At 38.6% G+C, this 19,293-nt stretch overlaps 1 protein-coding gene and 1 long non-coding RNA gene across 2 annotated transcripts; one reads left to right on the top strand and one right to left on the bottom strand.

Moving 5' to 3' along the window:
• The first annotated feature begins 3,520 nt into the window (after positions 1-3,520).
• Positions 3,521-5,311, top strand: LOC125274073. The gene is made up of 2 exons (XM_048200136.1): positions 3,521-3,575; positions 3,935-5,311. The coding sequence occupies exon 2, from the start codon at positions 3,940-3,942 to the stop codon at positions 5,173-5,175; it is 1,236 nt and encodes a 411-aa protein (XP_048056093.1). The 5' UTR covers positions 3,521-3,575; positions 3,935-3,939; the 3' UTR covers positions 5,176-5,311.
• Positions 5,312-6,443: 1,132 nt separating this feature from the next.
• On the bottom strand, positions 6,444-8,534 carry LOC125274237. Its single transcript, XR_007186213.1, has 3 exons — positions 8,420-8,534; positions 7,377-7,535; positions 6,444-6,905 (listed from the first exon to the last, which is right to left on the bottom strand). It is a non-coding gene; the product is annotated as an uncharacterized LOC125274237 (long non-coding RNA).
• Positions 8,535-19,293: the final 10,759 nt, after the last annotated feature.

The following is a 19,293-nucleotide window of genomic DNA, read 5'->3' as shown; positions in this document are numbered from 1 at the left end:
ATTTTGAGGCTGCAACAAAACTCCTCAACACCACGTAAATTCCTCCCCTGCATGGTGGGTAGTGGTCTCCGCAGTGTCCCCTATGGGTTTGCTTTCCCAGTGTTGTCTAGTTTACTTAGTGGATATTTCGGAACAGCAGTAGACTCTCTCATTGTAAGCAATGGCTGAAGCCGTGGACGCGCAGAATAAATAATTGCCGGCAGAGAACAGGCATGAAAATGATTGTAGTAGTTTAAATGAGAAATGATTGCAGTGCTCTGGACAACCGCTATAGAGTTATTGTCGCTATAGAGTTGGAACTGGTGAATGCGGTTTACAGGTTTCATAGAAAGAGAACGATTGAGCGCGTGTGAGCTGGCTGGCCCTGAGCCAAATCAGTCACGGTAAGAATACGGTCATGTTTGCGGACTAAATACATCAATACGAGAGGCAACGCGAAACAAAAAGGATTGTGAAATAAAACGTCATGTTTTAATGAAAAGTGCCGGAAATAACGGATGATGGGCACAGAATGCTAACAAAACTCTGAGACATTTACAATCACACACCCACCACAGGTGTAGTGTGCAAACTCAAAATACATCAGTGATATACCTCAGTTTAAATAGATTTTTGTGTGTGGTGGTGCTGTGGGTTTCAGGGATGTTTAGATAACTATAAATTAGTTAACATTCACTTTTCTTAAATATTTAGCTATCAGATCTGTTTAAATGCTTCAGTTTGTTTTTACTTTATAATATATTAAAACAAATGGAAGCATTTAAACTGATATAATACTGTATATCAGTTTAAATACTTAAATATTATATTATATTTTTTTTATATTATAATGTAAGCCTAATAAAAAAATGATCTCACAAGGGGACTGTTTAGGGCTTCTTGCCACGAAAAATCTTGAAACCTTCTGGTATATAAAATCTGGGAAATTCATAAGCAATAAACGTGTAATTTTGATGGTTTAACACTGTCTGTTGCTAATAATTGACTGTACAAAACACATTATGTGTCCCAAACCATCATTGTAACTGCTCGTATTATATTATTATAAAGAATTGAACTGTCCTGCAGGAGGACAGAAATTATTTTTTAATAGAATTTCTTGGTAAAGACTGGCACAGTTAATACAGCAATGTGAAAAAATCTCAAGTAACCTAAAATGTGCTTAATTTAGTGACTGAACTGCTTGTTTTCAAACATATTATTTAATAAATCACTAAGTTACATCAAGGGTCAAATAAAATAGAAACGGCACATTGAAGTTAAATGTTACAGTTGCATGATAAAACCATTTTTTTTGTGTGTTTACGTTCGTTGTACAGGTCTGATATAAAGTATGTTTTTGCTCAGGTGGCCAAAATGTGCGCTCAACAGAGAAAAGGTTTGCTCAGCGAGAAAAAAAATTAGAGGGAACATTGGTTGTAAGCTCGCCCCCTTCTCCACCCCACTGGTGCGCCGGGTGGCTAGAGCTTGCGCTGGGCACTGGAAGGGGTCCATAACTGTGGCGCTTTATTTGGGATCCCAATTCGTCGGTCACTACTGACGTACGTCAAACGTGACCGACTGAAAGGGAATGTCTCGGTTACATATGTAACCCTCGTTCCCTGAAGGAGGGAATGGAGACGTACGTCCCGTTGCCACAGTTTCTGTACCCTTGCTGCAGTGCAGACTAGGTTGTCTCCTCAGCGAAAAACAGAGTGCGATTGCATTTGCTTCCTATTTATACCACCTGACGGAGGCGGTACACATTATGCAAATATCACACACCAATTCCCATTGGCTTGTTTTAGTTTACTCGAAGCTGATAGGGCTCTCTAACGATATCCCAATTCGTCGGTCACTACTGACGTACGTCTCCGTTCTCTCCTTCAGGGAACGAGGGTTACATATGTAACCAGACGTTTTAATACTGTTGAAACAGCACTGTGGTTATCAATAAGGTAAATCTAACTTAGAGATTAGGCTTAAAATGAGTTAAATGATTCAGGTCAAATTATGATTGTATTAAAACATAACCAACAAAACCTGATCACACAACTAAAGCAAACACTAATCTCAATAGTGGTGACTTAAAATTTTGACTTTCTCCTTTAATGATTCTTCTTGTTAAAATCAGATGTCTTCAATAATGTTCAACCATCATTCAGTTATTCACTTAGCCTGTGTCTCAATGTGCATACTATCCATCCAAAATAGTATGTGACATTAGTAATATTCAATACTGAACATCACTTCAGTGTTAATTTTAACACTCTTAAGTGTGGACTCCCATTTGCTTGTCACTGTTTAACACTCTGGAGTCGCCTGTGATACCACCTCAGTTTTCTTTCTTACCAGTGTGAAAGAGACTCAAAATACTCAGTCAATGTTGCACATACAATTAAGAGTTATACACCATTTTAATCTGTTGCATATCTTCTTTTTTTGTGTGCACTTAGAGTAAAAACAAAATGCTGTGCTTTTTGTAAAATAAAGAAAACTAACATGATGTGTGATCTCTCATCTTCCTCTGAACGAAGTCCAATCTGATAGTTCTCAGAAAATGAACTGTAACTTAGTGAATACTAATCATCTCAATCGTGTATTTATTATCTTGAAAATTGTTTATCTATATGTTAAAGCAATCTCTGGAAGCCTCTGTTAGCTCCTGGAATGTCACATGATATGCCTCTTCTTTTACGGAGATATTTGTGGACTAAAGGTGTACAGAGCGCCCTCCGGCTGCAAGTATGAATTGAAAACACAGTATCCAGCGCTCACAGTGATGACAATAAATAATGAATAAATATTACTCCTCTGTATAGAAAATTGACATAAACATATGAGAATCCATCAATATTTCTCCAAATGTGCAAGCTTTTAAGCATATTAAGAAATTACGGTCAATATAAGATTTTAATAGAAGGTCAGAATGTGAAGCTTGAGTCTTTATATCTTTTTAATTACCGCAAGTTAGCTCCATCTAGCTGCAAAAAAAATTGGTAGCACTTTATTTTACAGTACGTGTACTTTCCTGGTACATATATAGTAATTATGTTGTACATACAGGTAAAAGAGTGGTAACACAAGGTACTTACCTGATATGTATGTACATGGAAACTAATAAGAAACACTGTTGTACTTTCCAATGGTACATACATGGTAACTACTTTGTACTGTTGGGTAATAACAGGCACTTACTTATAGTGTCCATATATGATAACTAACAGACACATTACTGTACTTACTAATGGTATGTACATGGTAAATATTTTGTACTTACAGACAAGTGTGGGTAATAACAGGCACTTATTTATGGTAACTTGTAAGACACATTACGAGGGTCTGCCGGCATTACTTTCGTTTTGTTTGTTTATTTTGAGATTAAAGTTTTGTTGAATGTTCGCCGGTTCCCACCTCCTTCTTCCCACATCTACTAACCATGTTACAATGTGTTTTTAGTACATTAATGGATCTTGAGAGAGGAAGTGTCATTGCTCCCTTTGAAGGCCTCACGGAGCCATTGGATTTGAACTAAAATATCTTAATTTGTGTTCCGAAGATCAACGAAGGTCTTACGGGTGTGGAACAGCATGAGGGTAAGTAATAAATGACAGAATTTTCATTTTTGGGTGAACTAACCCTTTAAAGGGTTAAGCAGCTTGTTATTTAGACTTGAAATCAATGCAAACAGAACTAATATTTTTGTTTAAATGTAACTTTTGTGTGTGTGTACTGTTTGCAGTTACTCATTTGAATGGTTAATTTGTAAGGAGGTCATTTGATTAATTCTAACTCAGTTAGAAGTGTTGTTTAATTGAATTAATAAAATTGCTTGTAATCTGTTACCACAATTTTAATGAGTAGATATAGTGTATTATTATTATTATTATTATTATTATATTTTACAGTGCACAACATGTTGCCTTTTTCTTCATTTTTTTTTCCCTCTTTACAGAAAGAATGGCACATCTACACACCTCTCTCGTGTTGCTCTGTTTCTTCTGTTCAGTGTGGCAAAGTGATGGGATGATTCACTTTACTTATCTTGGAACAAAGTGTGATGAAGCCTGCAAGCTTGTGGGTCATGAGTACAAGTGTAAGTCTACTGATAAAGATGGAAATACCTGGTCAATGTACTGTTCACCTAAAACAAAAACAGACTACAGGGGTATAGAATGCGGTGAGTGTGGGACGGGTGGAGAAAGCTACTATTATTGCAAAACTGGTTCGTTTTTTTCGCTTAATTTACCTTGGGGATATTGTGGGCTGGTGACGGATAAGAATATCTATTATGGATCTAAGACAGGCACAATGTGTCATGACAACTGTTACCAAAAAGATCAAGACTACAATTTGTGCAATACTGCAGAGGGAGAAGATTACTGCTCACAATTAATATACAGAGATTACAGGAACAATCAGTGTAAAGAAGACAGTCCATGTAGGAAGCAGGATCAAAACTACAACTGGTGCTGGCTGAAGAAAGGAGGCTGGGGACACTGTGGGCCCGTGGAACCAAAGATGTTTCTCCATCAGTCTAAGAAAAATCAGTTTTGCATAGACGAATGCCAATATCATGAGAATAAAGATTACTACTGGTGCCACACTGACAGTAGCTGGGACTACTGCTCTCCAGATGTGGATGTAACCTATAAAGACAAGCCGTGTCGCTCAGGTCACTCCTGTGGCACACATGGTGAAAGTTACAACTGGTGCTGGACCTCAGAGTCAGAATATGATTACTGCGGGCCCGTTGTATCTGGAGAGTGCACTTATGTCATCTCTCAAAATAACAACAGAAGAGACTCAAAAAACAGACAACTGATATGCACACAGGTGGACAGAGCTAACAAGAAAACCACCTTTACTGTGGAGCCAGCTCCTAATGACATCGCTGATGACAGTCAATGGAAAAGCGAGGCAGAAATCTTAATCAGGCGCTGGGACAATGCGTACCTGGTGGACAAGGCCCAATCAAATCTGATCTACTCTGATAATCTCCGTATCGACATGAAGGGCATTATCAAGCGCAACAATCAGTCCTACTATGACCTGCGGATCCATGTGAAACAGGGGCCTGGTAGAAGCACCACCGTGTCTCAGATCATCGTTCCTCCTGGAATTCCTGATCGCTACATGCGCAGAGCCTTCCTGGAGAGCTTCAGGCACCGAGCTCGAGTTTATGTTGACCTTTAAAGGCAAAATCAGCATTAGAGCTTTGGTTTGGAAATGTGCAATGTATAGTAGACCTACTACAGATATAAATCTTTAAGCTTTTGGCTGTACAACACAAATACTGAGCAGAATAAACAAACAATTTGTTCATGAAAAATGTCTTCATCTGTATGACTTTCCATATTTAAGGTTCACTTTACAACTAGAGATCGACAGATAAGGGTCTTTCAGTGGCAATGATACAATTCTAGAATGACCGATTACTATCATAAATGCTGAAAAACAGAAAAAAAAACTTAGAAATACAGAAATAATTAATTAATATTGGCATACTTTTTTTAAAGGCACAAAGATTTTTTTTAATCAAAATATCTAAAAGTCACTAGAACAATGTTATATATTTTGTTGACTTGTGTACTTACATTATCCCAAATGTTTCCAAGAGAAATAAGCAGTTTTAACTAGAGTACCGACCGTTCCCTTGAGAAAGAAAAGTGTGCTTAATTGTATTAAAGGAACACTCCACTTTTTTTGAAAATAGGCTCATTTTCCAACTCCCCTAAAAACTGACTGAAAATACATTTTTTTGCAATTTTCTAGGCCGATATAGCTATGAACTATACTCTAAATCCAGCCTAATAATCAAGGAATTTTGCTGGATTTAGATATAGTTCCTAGACATATTTCAACCTAGAAAATTGCCCAATTTTTCATTTTCATTTGGTCTTAGTACACGATGTAACTACAGAAGTATCAAGTTTTAAATAGGAAAAATACTGAAACTCTTTGGTCATTTTTGAGTGAGATGCTAATGGTCTAATCAGATTCAATGAACTATGCTAAGCTATGCTAAAAGTTTTACCGGCAGACCCGGAGATTGGCTGAATGGATTAGAAAACGGTAAAACTCAAGTGTTTCTTTAAAATTGTGCTTTATGTGTAGCTACTTCAAATCTGAGAAGTATACCTTTTAAAAAGTGCACTTGCAGATAATAATTAAAATTAAAGGCCACTGTTGGGAGGCAGATGGAATTTAGAAGTCTGTTTCTGACACGTGCTTTGCCTTAAATAAAGCCATTGTCCATACCATTGGAGTAATGTTGGATATGCCAATCTATTTATTGTCCATTTGGCATTGCAAATAACAAAAATAAAGGAAAAATAAAACTTAACTTGGATTCTTCATTAATAAACAAATATTACATTCAACTGTTAATGGGCACAAGCACAGTCCTGTAAGATATGCTGCACGCTTGACACGGCACAGTCAAAAAGTTTGTTTGAGCTTCCATTGCGCACCTCTAGTTCATCAGCTCACTCTCTAGTACTCTTCCAAGAGTCCAAGAATTGTGTGGGGCTGTAGAATCTGCAATGAGTACAGTATCACCAGGCATAAGATTACGTCTATCTTTAGTCCGTTTTTTCTTTTCCTGTAAGAAAGTACTCTTTTATCCATCTTTTCAAAAAAAAAAAAAAAAAAAGATCTACAAGGTATTGAGCTTGTTTCCACCTTCTTCTTACATACTGATCTGATTTCTCAAATATACCAGGAGGAGATTGGTTTTCTCTTCATTGTAAGAAAGTGCTTCAAGATCATTTTGAATCCTCAGACATTTGGTTTGAGAATTGCCTCAGCTTCACACAGAACAGTGTGTAATCCTTCATCATCTAATGTTTGTTGATTCAGAAAGGAGGACAACACCCTTCTGACCATTCTGATGATGCGCTCCCATGCGCCACCATGATGTGAAGCTGCAGGTGAATTAAAAGTCCATTTAATTCCTTTGTGTGCCAAAACCTTTGTGATTTTATTTTGATTCAATTGACCAAGTGCTCTTTTCAATTCTTTTTCTGTGCTAGTAAAATTTGTTCCATTGTCGGACTTTAAATGACATAATTGTCCTCTTCTGCATATGAATCGTCGCAAAGCATTTATGCAAGAATCAGTGTTCAACGAGTGTGCCACCTCCAAATGAACTGCCCTACTGGCCATGTAAAGATTACGCCATAGCGTTTCACACAAGTGTGACCTCTTTTTACATCAATTGGGCCAAATTAATCTACTCCTACATTAGAAAATGGAGGTAGATCTGCAGTTATTCTTTCTGAATCAGTTTGGAAATAATTGATCAGCTCATGGGTTAAACTTTAATGACAATATTTCTTAACACACTTAAAGGATTAGTTCATTTCAGAATGAAAATTTCCTGATAATTTACTCACCCCATGTCATCCAAGATGTTTATGTCTTTCTTTCTACAGTCGAAAAGAAATTCATTTCTTATCATCCTTTTTGGCTCTCACCTGCACTTCTCAATCACTTCTTGCACTAATTTAGTTTGTCCACAAGGTGTCAGCACTGAAACGGGTTGTTGTTTCAGTCTGAAAAGAAACAAAGACAGAACAAGAGTAAAAACAACTACAATGCCAGCCATGTTGAAGAGCGCTCGTATAAAAGAGATTAAAAGATACCAGCAACTCTATTTTAAACTAGTACAAAGACACTTTATTGTGACTATTTGAGAGAAAAAGACTATACAAGTATGAATATCTCTAGTGCGCATGTGTCGAGCATTTGTTTGCGAACGCTATATTAAAGGTGATAAAGAGGATTTTTTCGTCGACTGAGAATCCAAAGACTGTTAGTGAGTTTTTTAAATGAGCGTGTGCGTAAGAACAGCCCCCCTCCTTCACAGCTCATTTCAAAGGAACGCCTCCCAAAACTCGTGCACGAGTATTGGAACACGAGTGTTTACCACCGGCATTCGCGCAAGTAAAAAAAAAAAAAAATGGATTCTGACCAAATATAAAGGTAGGTAATAATAAAACCTTTGCGTGATCCTGAGTATAAATAGGCGCTATAAAAGTGTTAAAAAGGTGCAATGGGGTATAAAAAGTGCAATGTTTTTGTCTTGCTGACAAACTGGCTCATCAGCCAGTGAACAGATTCTTTTCATCAGTTCTTGTTTTTTTATGCATTTGTGCATTAAGAATACAGCAAGACAAGCTGTTAATGCTTTTTCATCTTCAGTGACACTTTAAATAGGACAACCATTAAAGTACTAGACTTGACTAGATAATAAACTGCACTTGTAAATACTACAAGTAGCCTATTGTCAGCTACAAATATTGTCTTGTCTTAAGTAGGCCTAAATAAAAGTATTTGGTATTAAATTTCAGTGTTATTCTTTAAAATAATTATATGCTAAATAACAACTATAATAATAATACATATGAATTTAAAATCGTAAATACTCTCAAATTACCCCACATAGCAAGTGATCTTGGCTCGAATGTGGCCTTAAGCTGACACTGCTGGCCTCCTGTCGGCAATGGCATGTATCCTGTCAGTCAGAGCTGGGCCATGTGTGGAAATGATGGCACAGCGTGGATCACGACAAACAACATGAGGGCCGATTGTTGTTGGAAGAAGTGTGGCTCAGATCAATCCAGTGACCATCTGCTCCAAATCAGGATTGTGACCTTGAGCCATTTAAGTGCACTGTAATGCAGTTGACTTGACTAATTTAATCATTACTTCATTTGAAATTATAACATTTTATCTGTTATGACATGGCATTGTAAACAAGACAGTTTACAATATTGAATTGATTAAAATTTAAAATACACTGTATTTTATTACTATATTCTTGCTGTATTGCAAATCTTTAGGATGTGATGCTTTGTGAGGAACTGTTAGAGTGAGATTTAAAAGTTGTATGTGAATATTTATGACAGTCTAATGCAGTTAAACTTAGCCTAAAAAGCAGCAAAGAAGAAGCTGTTGTTTGTACACATGGATCCTCCTGTGATGAGGTTGATTGAACTGCTTGCCACTGAACTCATTTAGTAAATGATCAATCTTTAATTCTCAGTTCTGTCTCTCTCAAGTATCTCTCCCAAATTCAAACTTTTATTCAGGGATGTTTATCTCATTCCTCACTACAGATCGCGAAAAACAAACAAACAAACAAAAAACAAACAAACAAAAAAAACGGTCAAATGACTGGCAATGAAAAGCTGCAAAAAAAAAAAAAAAAAAAAAAAAAAAAAAAGCGGAGTTTGGGGGCGAAAAAAAAAAGGTTTTAAGTTGTGTTCAGGCCAGTTCAGCTCCCCCTCAACACAAAGTGTTTCATAGATTGCTGACAGGTAACACAAGTTTGAGTGCAGAAAACTTTGAAGTTTTGAACAATTTGATGGGTACAAGTGTGTCATAAAGCACTTCAGCCCTTGGGTTCAAAGCAAATAAAAAAAATTCTGTTGGATCCAGGATCAATGTCGAGGGTGCAGGGAGACAAAAATAAAATAAAATAAAATAAAATAAAATAAAATAAAATAAAATAAGAGATAAAGTAGTCTCTTACAGATCACACAGATCCTGTCCGTTTTTCTCTGTCCACTAGATGGTGCCAGAACTCCATCTATGGAGTATTACTTATTACTTATTAAAGGAAGTTGGGGGTTTATGCCAAATCATGCACCTACATGCTCTAAACAAGCATTTAAGGAAGTGATGCTCACAGTCGGGGCTCTCACTGGTTCGATCCACTGCTGTGCATCTCAGGAGTCCTGAATGTAGAAGTGGATCTCCTCTCAAAGGGCAACCCGTTACACAGAGAATGAGCACTCCACCCGCAGGGGGTAGATCAGATTTGGAAAATTTGAAGGCAAAAGCAGAGTACCAAATGTAAAGTGTTTGCTGTATTTCTCTCTCAAGAGAATGTGTTCCACTGATGAGTCTAATTTCTCCCACGTCCTTCTGATAGCCCCTCGTTGGCCAGAGAGACAGAAGCTGGCAGAGATTTTCTATATTTGGGTCTGGCCCATGAAGGGTTAAATTTAAATTGAAAGAAGCAAATAATATTGCTGTAGGGACTATTTTACACCAGGATTACACCCCTAATCTTTTTGAGAAAGACCCTGAGGTTTATATGAACCCGTCATACAGTAGTTTATGGTGACTACTGGGGCATTAGGACCCACATGTGGTTAATGGTTGATTTTACCAGACCCATAAGCAGATTGCTACTTGTCATTTACAAAAATAATTAAGTGAAATCCATAATATTAAATACAACAATGAATAATATTTTTAATCTGACTCTTGATTCTGTTTCCTCACCTTGATGTGTTGAACTGTTTCCTCAAACTCTCCTTTAATGTTTTCATTGTGATGAAGTTTCTCTTGTAAGGACTTCGGTGATGTATTGAGCTCCTCCTAGAATATAATTATTACCACCCAAATCCCATCACATGCTGTGAAAGACTGATCTCCAGTTATTAGATCAATTTGGTTACAGTTTGGGCAATTGGTTTTTCACATCGGTAATAGATTTTTGATAACTTTTTTCTTTTTTGCTTACAAAAAAGCTATATTTTGTGTTTATTCAGGTTGCCTTTGTTTTGTGTTGTATTTTGTTTGAAGATCTGAAACTATTTAGTATGAGATACACAGAAATCAGGATGGTTTCAAATCTATTTTCACAGCATAAGACTATATTATTCTTCTCATGTGACACAAGAGACATTTGTCTAACTTTATATTACTTTATATTAAGATATCACTTAATTATCTCATTAAATTTAACACTTTTGCGTGTGGACTTAGCAGAGTTAATATAACACTGGGGTTTCTGCTGTGCAGAAACTTACAGCCAACTGTTTTTTTCAGCTGGGTTGGAGCTAACCTCTGTAGGATGTTGGCCTTCCAGGAGCAGGATTGGGCACCCTGCCATAGACATAAAATATATAGACACCCCATTGGCCACTGAATCGCATGTCAACGGTGCCACCATATTGGTCTGGGCAACTTGCCATAACACATAAGTGGACTGAAGAAAAGATGCTGATTATTTTGAGGTTTTACAAACCGTTGCACAATCCAAACCACATAAAGTTTAGTTGGAATAACTTTACAAAAACTTTTCAATACCACATCTCATGTTCATTTAACCTAATTTGACTTCTTAATTAAACCTATATATATATATATATATATATATATATATATATATATATATATATATATATATATATATATACACATAACAATTACACACATAACATAACACACACACACAATTCTTTCTGGTTCTCGAATCTGATTGGCTGATAGCCATGTGATATTCTAGTGATAACAGCACTCCTACCTTTTCACCAATTGTATCACTCAGCTTGAAGTGACCATCGTGATGGCCAATCCACCATAATTTTTGCGAATACTACTTGTTGTACCACGAACTGTAGTTTTGAGAGTTTTTTAGATGATAATGTAATTGTTTTGATCTGAAATACGCTCTTCAAATACATCCAGTCACTGGATGGCTAGCTGACATCTTCATCCAACTTTTTATTCAACCAAGGTAAGCTTACAGTAAGGGTTCTGCTCAGTGCAGCCCTCAGATTGTCTTCTGTATCCTTTGCAGGCCGTCCCTCAAATGGTGCCAATGGAATTGCTTCTGGTCTCAGTACATTGGCATGGGTGGCCAGTCTTCTGGCAAAATCATAAATACAGATGTTTGGCATGTGTTTCCATGAGAACAACATGTCAGAAAAGTCTCTAGGACTTTCAGCACAGATGAGACATTTCACACTGTAAACCACAACACAAGGACATAAAATGACTGCCCATCCACCTGAAAAGAATAGTTTATTTAGTGTTATGTTTTGTCTGTAGTTCCTTATTTTCACCACTAGATGGTGCTATCTCGACCCAGACTAATTTCCCTTTGTTTAATGGTCCTAATGATCTCACCTGTGTTGAATCACTTCTAATGAGAAACCCTATTTAAGGCCTCAGTTTTTTTTTTGTTTTGTTTTTTGTTCTTGTTCAGTCCTGATGTTGGTCTATATGCATTGTCATTCCTAAGGATTTTTGGGTTTGAGACTTTTTCTGTCTTCTGTTTTGTTCTTGGATTACATGTTTTTTGTCATCTTTTTGTGGGCTGTGGACTCCTTAATTTTCTTATTGGACTGATGTATAAGAAGATTTTTTCTGTTTGAAAAAACCTTTTTGAATAATCTCTCAAGGAGAGTTGTTTGTGTTACCTGCTCAGATCCATCTAATGTGCTGCCTAAGACTGTGCTAATGTTCTGTATTCCCTTCTTGAAGTAAAGATCTAAAGAGAAGACTCAGATTCTTGGGGTCTCATTATCTTTTATTCCTCTGAATTTGGGTTCAATCTCCTCCTGTGGTGGAGTGGTCAGCATCTAAGTCACACACATGCCAGAGACCTGAGTTTGAGCCCCAGTGGGATAATAACAATTTATTAAAATGAAATTTAATACTTTTCAGAATATGTGCATTTGAACTCAGAGCACAACAAATACCTGATGCTCCCCAAACTTTCTGAAGTATTTTGTCATATGCAGTTCTGGTTTGCATCTCTCCTCTCAGTCTGGATAGAAGATCAGTCTTTGATTGAGTGCCTACTCCACAGGCCTTGCAAAGTTTTTGAATGTCTGCAACCTGTTGTTGGAGCACAAATATGTTTGAAATTAGCATTACAATTATCATTGCCACTGTGAAACTAGTTATTTGTATGTTAAGTCTTGGCATAACTTGAAGGTAACACTTAAGCCCAATCTTAATTCTATTTTATACCCCTTTGCCCTTCCCCTTGCCCCTTGAAACAGAGTGGCAAGGTGTAGGGGTGAAAATATTCCCTAAGAAATGGGACACCACCACTACACGTCATCATACCTAGTTTCTTTTATTAGTGTCCTGTAACAATCGAGACACCCCTACCCTACCCCTTCATGTGAACAAGCAAAACAAAGGGGTAGGGGAAAGGGGAAGCGGTAAGGGGTAGAAATGGGATTGGGCCTTAATTTAGACCTGTATGGTAATGATTGGTTTTCTTCTTGCCATCATAATTTTTAAATTGCAAAATGTAAGAGGCTGTAAAGAAATTCATAGTGAGTTGTTTAAGGTATAAAATACCTTTAGCTTCATTACTTCATCACTGAGTCTTTCCTCTGTCATATCCATTTCAGTAATGAGGTCTTGTGCACTTGTGCTCTGCACTTTTTGCCACTCTGTGTTTAACACAGTTGGTGCCTTGCATGTGTATCTGCTGATCCAAGTGGCCCAGTATTTAAAATTGGGTTTTATAATGTAAAGATTTCTGTCCCCAACGAAGATCATACAGTGGTGGAGCAGCAACATCTCGCTCCTCCATGGAACCCTCAGGAAATCGATGTTTGCTTCCTGCCGCCTCATGCCTTTCTGTTTCCAGCGAACAAAAAACGAAGCGTTACGGCCCTATCGAGTTTACTCCCTCATATGAGACCTGTAGAAAATGTTCTTTGTGTTTTCCTGCCGGCCAGCCGCTTCAGGGCACTGAAATTACTTCACCCATAACACCTGGGGTCAGTCTCGAGAGACTGATTCCCCTAGTGGAGCATGTAGAAGCTTGGAGGAACCTTCACAATATATCTCCATGGGTCCTGCGTACGATCTAGAAAGGTTACAGAATTCAGTTAGAGTACCGTCCACCGAAATACAATGGGGTAGTGCACACAGTTGTCAGCCCTGAGCAGGCTCAGGTTATGGATATGGAAGTTCAGTCTCTCTCAGAGAAGGAGGCCATAGAAATGTTTCCTCCTCACGAGAGGGAAACCAGGTTCTACAGCCAGTACTCCATAGTTCCCAAGAAGGATGGAGGGTTACGCCCTGGTTATGCTAACCATCCCTATCATTGTGAGTCAAATCAGATCTGAGGGCTGGTTTGTCATAATAGATCTAAAAGATGTGTATTTCCATATATCCATTCCCAACACAGGAAATTCCTGAGGTTTGCTTTCGGGGGAAAAGCTTACCAATATTGGGTTCTTCTATTCGGGTCTAGCTCTGTCCCCTCGCACCTTCACAAAGTGTATAGATGTGGCGCTGTGGCTCCCTTGAGACTCCAGAGCATCTGTATACTCAACTACATTGACAACTGGCTCATCTTAGCTCAGTCAGAGGAGATGGCGTTTCAACATCGAGATGTCTTCTCTGCCACATAGAGTGCTTGGGTTTAAGGCTGAATGTCAATAAAATCTCACTGTCTCCCCAGCAGAGAACTACATTTCTGGGGGTAGTATGGGACTCCGTTACGATGTGGGCACAGCTGTCTCCTGCTCGTATAGAGAGTATTCTGACAACAGCCACCAACATCAGGCTAAGTCAGGCCATCACTGTCAAGCACTTCCAGAAAGTGCTGGGGCTTCTGGCAGCAGTGTCCAATGTAATACCTTTTGGCCTGCTGTACATGAGACCCCTACTGTGGTGGCTCAGGACTAGAGGGTTCTCCCTGAGGGGGAATCGGTTTCACATGATCAAAGTAACGTGCAGGTGCCTTCATTCTTTGAACAAATCCCTAACTCTAGAGCTCTCTTCACGAGGAATCTTTACGCCCTAAAATAGAATGTGTTCACTTTATGGTGCAGGGAACATCAGTTGGACACAGTTAACTGCCCAGTGGCTTCAGTGCTGGAGTTCCTCCAAAGCTGTTTCTCTAATGGTCTTTCCCCATCCACGTTAAAGGTCTATGTGGTGGCCAAAGCAGCCTTCCACATGCCTTTAAGTGAGGGCCCTTTGGGGAAGCACCAATTTATTATTTGTTTCCTTCGTGGTGCTTGGAGGATGAGGCCTGTCGTCCAGGCCAGAGTTCCACCCTAGACTGGGCTACGTGCCCAAGATGACTTCAAATATGGCATGGTCTGTTATTCTGCAGGTACATCTATTATGCCCTGTTAGAGCCTTGGGGGCCTATGTGCATAGGTCCTCTGGCTGGAGGAAGTCAGACCAGTTACTTGTGTGCTTTGGGTCACTTAAGAAGGGTTCCCCTGCCTCTAAGCAGACGATTAGCAGGTGTATTATGGAGGCTATTTCTGCAGCATATGAGGCGTGCGACTTGCCTTCGTCTCTCCTGATCAAAGCCCACTCAACTAGAGGAGTGGCTTCCTCCAAAGCCCTGTTATCAGTGGTTTCCCTTCAAGAGGTCTGTGATGCTGCTGACTGGGCCTCCCCTCATACTTTTATAAGATACTACAGCCTGGATCTGCCCCCTACGCCGGGCACTCAAGTTCTCACATCCTGAGTTGTGCCTGACAAGCTTTACGCCTCTCTTTGGTGTGGCGCTGCGGGTATTTTGTTACCCAAAGTGTTGTACCGACGCAGCGTGAGTTCCTTCGAAAGGGAAATGTCTCGGGTTACGTCTGTAACCCTGGTTCCCTGAGAAGGGAAACGAGATGCTGCGTCCCTTTGCCACACCTCCTGAGTGCCTGAGAATGACTTGCTTCGACCTATCAAAAGCTGACACTGTTTTATGATGGCTCACCTTTGTAGCTTCTGTAATGCCAGATGATGTGACATCATCATGCAATACCAATCAAGATTGGACTAGCTCCGTATGTGTTTCAGATGGTATCACACTGGAGGCGTTCCCCAAAGTGTCTTTCCAATGCAGCGTCTCATTCCCTTCTCAGGGAACAAGGGTTACAGACATAACCCGAGACATTTCTTGCTGGATTAGCGATTGGTTGCTGCAAAGTAGTTTCTTGTGTTGGATGAGTGACTGGTCCCTGCAAAGTAGTTTCTTGTGCTGGATGAGCGACTGGTTGCTGGAAAGTAGTTTATTGTGTTTCTTGTATTGGATAAGTGACTGGTCGCTGCAAAGTAGTTTCTTGTGCTGGATGAGTGACTGGTCGCTGCAAAGTAGTTTCTTGTATTAGATAAGTGACTGGTTGCTGGAAAGTAGTTTATTGTGTTTCTTGTGCTGGATGAGTGACTGGTCGCTGCAAAGTAGTTGCTTGTGCTGGATGAGTGACTGGTCCCTGCAAAGTAGTTTCTTGTGTTGGATGAGCGACTGGTTGCTGGAAAGTAGTTTATTGTGTTTCTTGTATTGGATAAGTGACTGGTCGCTGCAAAGTAGTTTCTTGTGCTGGATGAGTGACTGGTCACTGCAAAGTAGTTGCTTGTGTTGGATGAGCGACTGGTTCTTGCAAAGTAGTTTCTTGTGCTGGATGAGCGACTGGTTGCTGGAAAGTAGTTTCTTGTGTTGGATGAGCGACTGGTTCTTGCAAAGTAGTTTCTTGTGGTGGATGAGCGACTGGTTGTAGATCTACAGGAAAAGCAGATATGGGGTGTTTTTTGCAAAGATGCTCTTTTAAGGATGGTGTGAGTTTTAGTTGTTTTAAGCCATATGCTCTTTGATTGCAGAACGTAATTAATTGTACACAGATTGCATTTAGTTTAAAATGTGTATGTGTGTTTAGAAAAATAACCTGGACAGCCATTATCCAACCATAAATCAGACATCACAGCCAATAAAGACAAAGATCACTGTAAATTACATTAATAACAGCTAATAAAAACTTCTGAGCAGAAAACTGTGGTCCTCGACCTTCCCTAATATAACAAAACAGACAAAAATCTCTATTCATCTTCCACACAGTTTCAAAGATTAATTTCTAATGGTTTCTAATAACATTTATAATGCTTTATTTCAATTAAAATAATACTCTACACTCAGTCAGTTTTACCATGTTAAACTGCCCTGGTGAAACTGAAGCTCCTGAAATAACAGGATACTGTATTACACTATACATATACTACTAAAATACTACATCTAAAGCAAAACATAGTATTACTGCACCAGTCTTCTCAGCTAGAATTTGCAGATTATAGGATTTAGTAGTTGATTCCATAACCTGTTGTGTTCGGTTCGGTAAAATGCTAGTTAATATAATTGCAATGGACTAAAATTTACTGACTTTACTCACCCAGAGTTTAACAAATTCCCCAATGTTTGATAGCCTACTTTTTGTAATTTTTTGAATGGTTTTCTTCCACATTGTAACACTTGTGATGTTCATGGTCAAAGTGATCGGCCTACAAAAAATTGCTTATAAATCTCTCATTATGCTACATTATCAAAATATTGGATTCCAAATATTGGATTCAATCTTTTTGTCATATTGTTTTCTTTCAATTGGGACAGGATTTATATTTCTTTTTGGAATTGATCAATGATAGGCCTTATTTATCTGAGTTTATGTACCTCAGTTTTTGAGAGAAAAAAGCGTTATTTGTGGATAATTTTGTCAATTTTTTATGAAAAGAATTGCACTGTTTATCACACTAGTGTGCTTTGATTAATCAGGAAATTAAATGTAATATGCTGAGAACATCTAGTAGATTTAAGCCTCTTGCACTGCCCTTACGGAAATAATTTATTTCCCTATATATGGAGGCCTCAATATATTAAATGATATAACAGTATATTTGATATACAGAAAAATATATTACGTAAATATATTAAAATATATTGAATATTTTATAAGAAATTGCGCTTTTCATATATTGAAAAATATGATAACATATTTACTTATATATCATAATGTGTGTAATTTTATATTCAGCAATATACTTCATAATACAGTATATAGATTTATATGTGATCAGATAATATGTGAAACAGATATAGATAAATATATAATGCAATACATTTCTTATATTTTTTAGTTATTTACAATTAGAACGATTCATAATTTCAAGATAGTTAAAAAAAGCACAAGCACACATGCATGTACTAAATAATAATAATAATAATAATAATAATAGTAGTTCCTTACATTTATATAGCGCTTTTCTGGGCACTCAAAGCACTTTACATATAGTAGGGGGAATCTCCTCAACCACCACCAATGTGCAGCATCCACCTGGATGATACGACAGCAGCCATATTGTGCCAGAACGCCCACCACACACCAGCTTATTGGTGGAGAGGAGACAGAGTGATAAAGCCAATCAGTATCTTGGGATGCTTAGGAGGCCATGATGGACAATGGCCAATGGGCAAATTTGGCCAGGATGTCAGGGTTACACCGCTACACTTTTTGAAGGACATCCTGGAATTTTTAACGACCACAGAGAGTCTTTAGTTTAACGTCTCATCCGAAGGACAGTGCTTTTTGACAGTATAGTGTCCCCATCACTATACTGGGGTGTTAGGACTGTCTGGGGTATTAGGAGGACCCACAATTACACAGCAATTACTTTTTAAATAAAGTAATTGTTGTCTTAATGATGTTCAGCCAACCTAATCACAGGCTCTACTCTTGTATAAATGAGTTCAGACGTACTACATCCGCTATGTTTTTGGTGTCACATGACCTACCAGCGTCAGTTACCTCCCTTCAACTCCATTCACAAATCCTCTCCCATGGCCTCATGAGATAGTAAAGTGTCCACCGTATCAGAGATTGTATATTATAGGGAGATGAGAGGGTCTGTATCTCTAACCACTGGAGAAAGTGTAACTGTGCATTCAAACCGCCGCCGGCGGGAGGGTCAAAGTAAATGACAAGTTGTGGCAACCAATCGGAATTCTCTCAAGCGAGGACCTCTACATTCCGGCGGCGGTGTGAACGCACGGTAACTTAATCACATGCAGCACCTCTCAGCCTATCGTGTAATGGCAGTGACAAAAGTGCCCGCCGTTCAAAGCTCTTTTCCTGCGTACCGCCAGAGCCGGAGTGTTAGCTTTAGCTACTATGAATTCGGACATACTACTACATACTACATATATACGATTTTCATGTACTATATAGTAGAGTGGTATTCGATTTAGGACACAGCAATGATGGTAAGGCTGATTTATACTTCTGTGTCGGACTTACGCTGGAGCCTCTGCGCCATAGGCTATGCGTCTGTTTTTATTTATACTTCTGAGTCGTTGTCCGCATTGATGTGCATGTAAACCACTAGTAGGCAGTGTCCGAGGTAATGCCGAAGAAGCAGCTTGACATGTACGTTGTCAGAGAAGCTTAAAAATAGAAACGGCAGAGAAGCGGCAAATAGGTAACGACTTTTGTTGCAGTATGACTGCATGTGTCCTCTGAAACAAAGTGTTTTTCATTCCTATGGAAGTTGAAAATGCTTGCTTTTCTCCTATTGCTCCACGCCAGTTTTTTGACCTGAGGGAGGGGTTCTAGAATTAACACGTTGTTACATTTTTGAAGTGCACGTCAGACTACACCCCAGCTACTGCGTACACTCGATGCAGAAGTATAAATAAGCCTTTACTGAATAAAATTATGCACATGTGCAGTAAGCTGAATGTCTGCAAGGAACTAATGGTTTAAAAAGAAA

The sequence above is a fragment of the Megalobrama amblycephala genome, linkage group LG1 (genome assembly GCF_018812025.1).
Source record: "Megalobrama amblycephala isolate DHTTF-2021 linkage group LG1, ASM1881202v1, whole genome shotgun sequence".
NCBI classification, from domain to species: domain Eukaryota; kingdom Metazoa; phylum Chordata; class Actinopteri; order Cypriniformes; family Xenocyprididae; genus Megalobrama; species Megalobrama amblycephala.
This window is presented reverse-complemented; position numbering and strand designations above follow the sequence as displayed.

Bases quoted from the DNA above. Each gene is read 5' to 3' on its own strand.
- LOC125274073 (XM_048200136.1), top strand. From the start codon at position 3,940: ATGGCACATCTACACACCTCTCTCGTGTTGCTCTGTTTCTTCTGTTCA.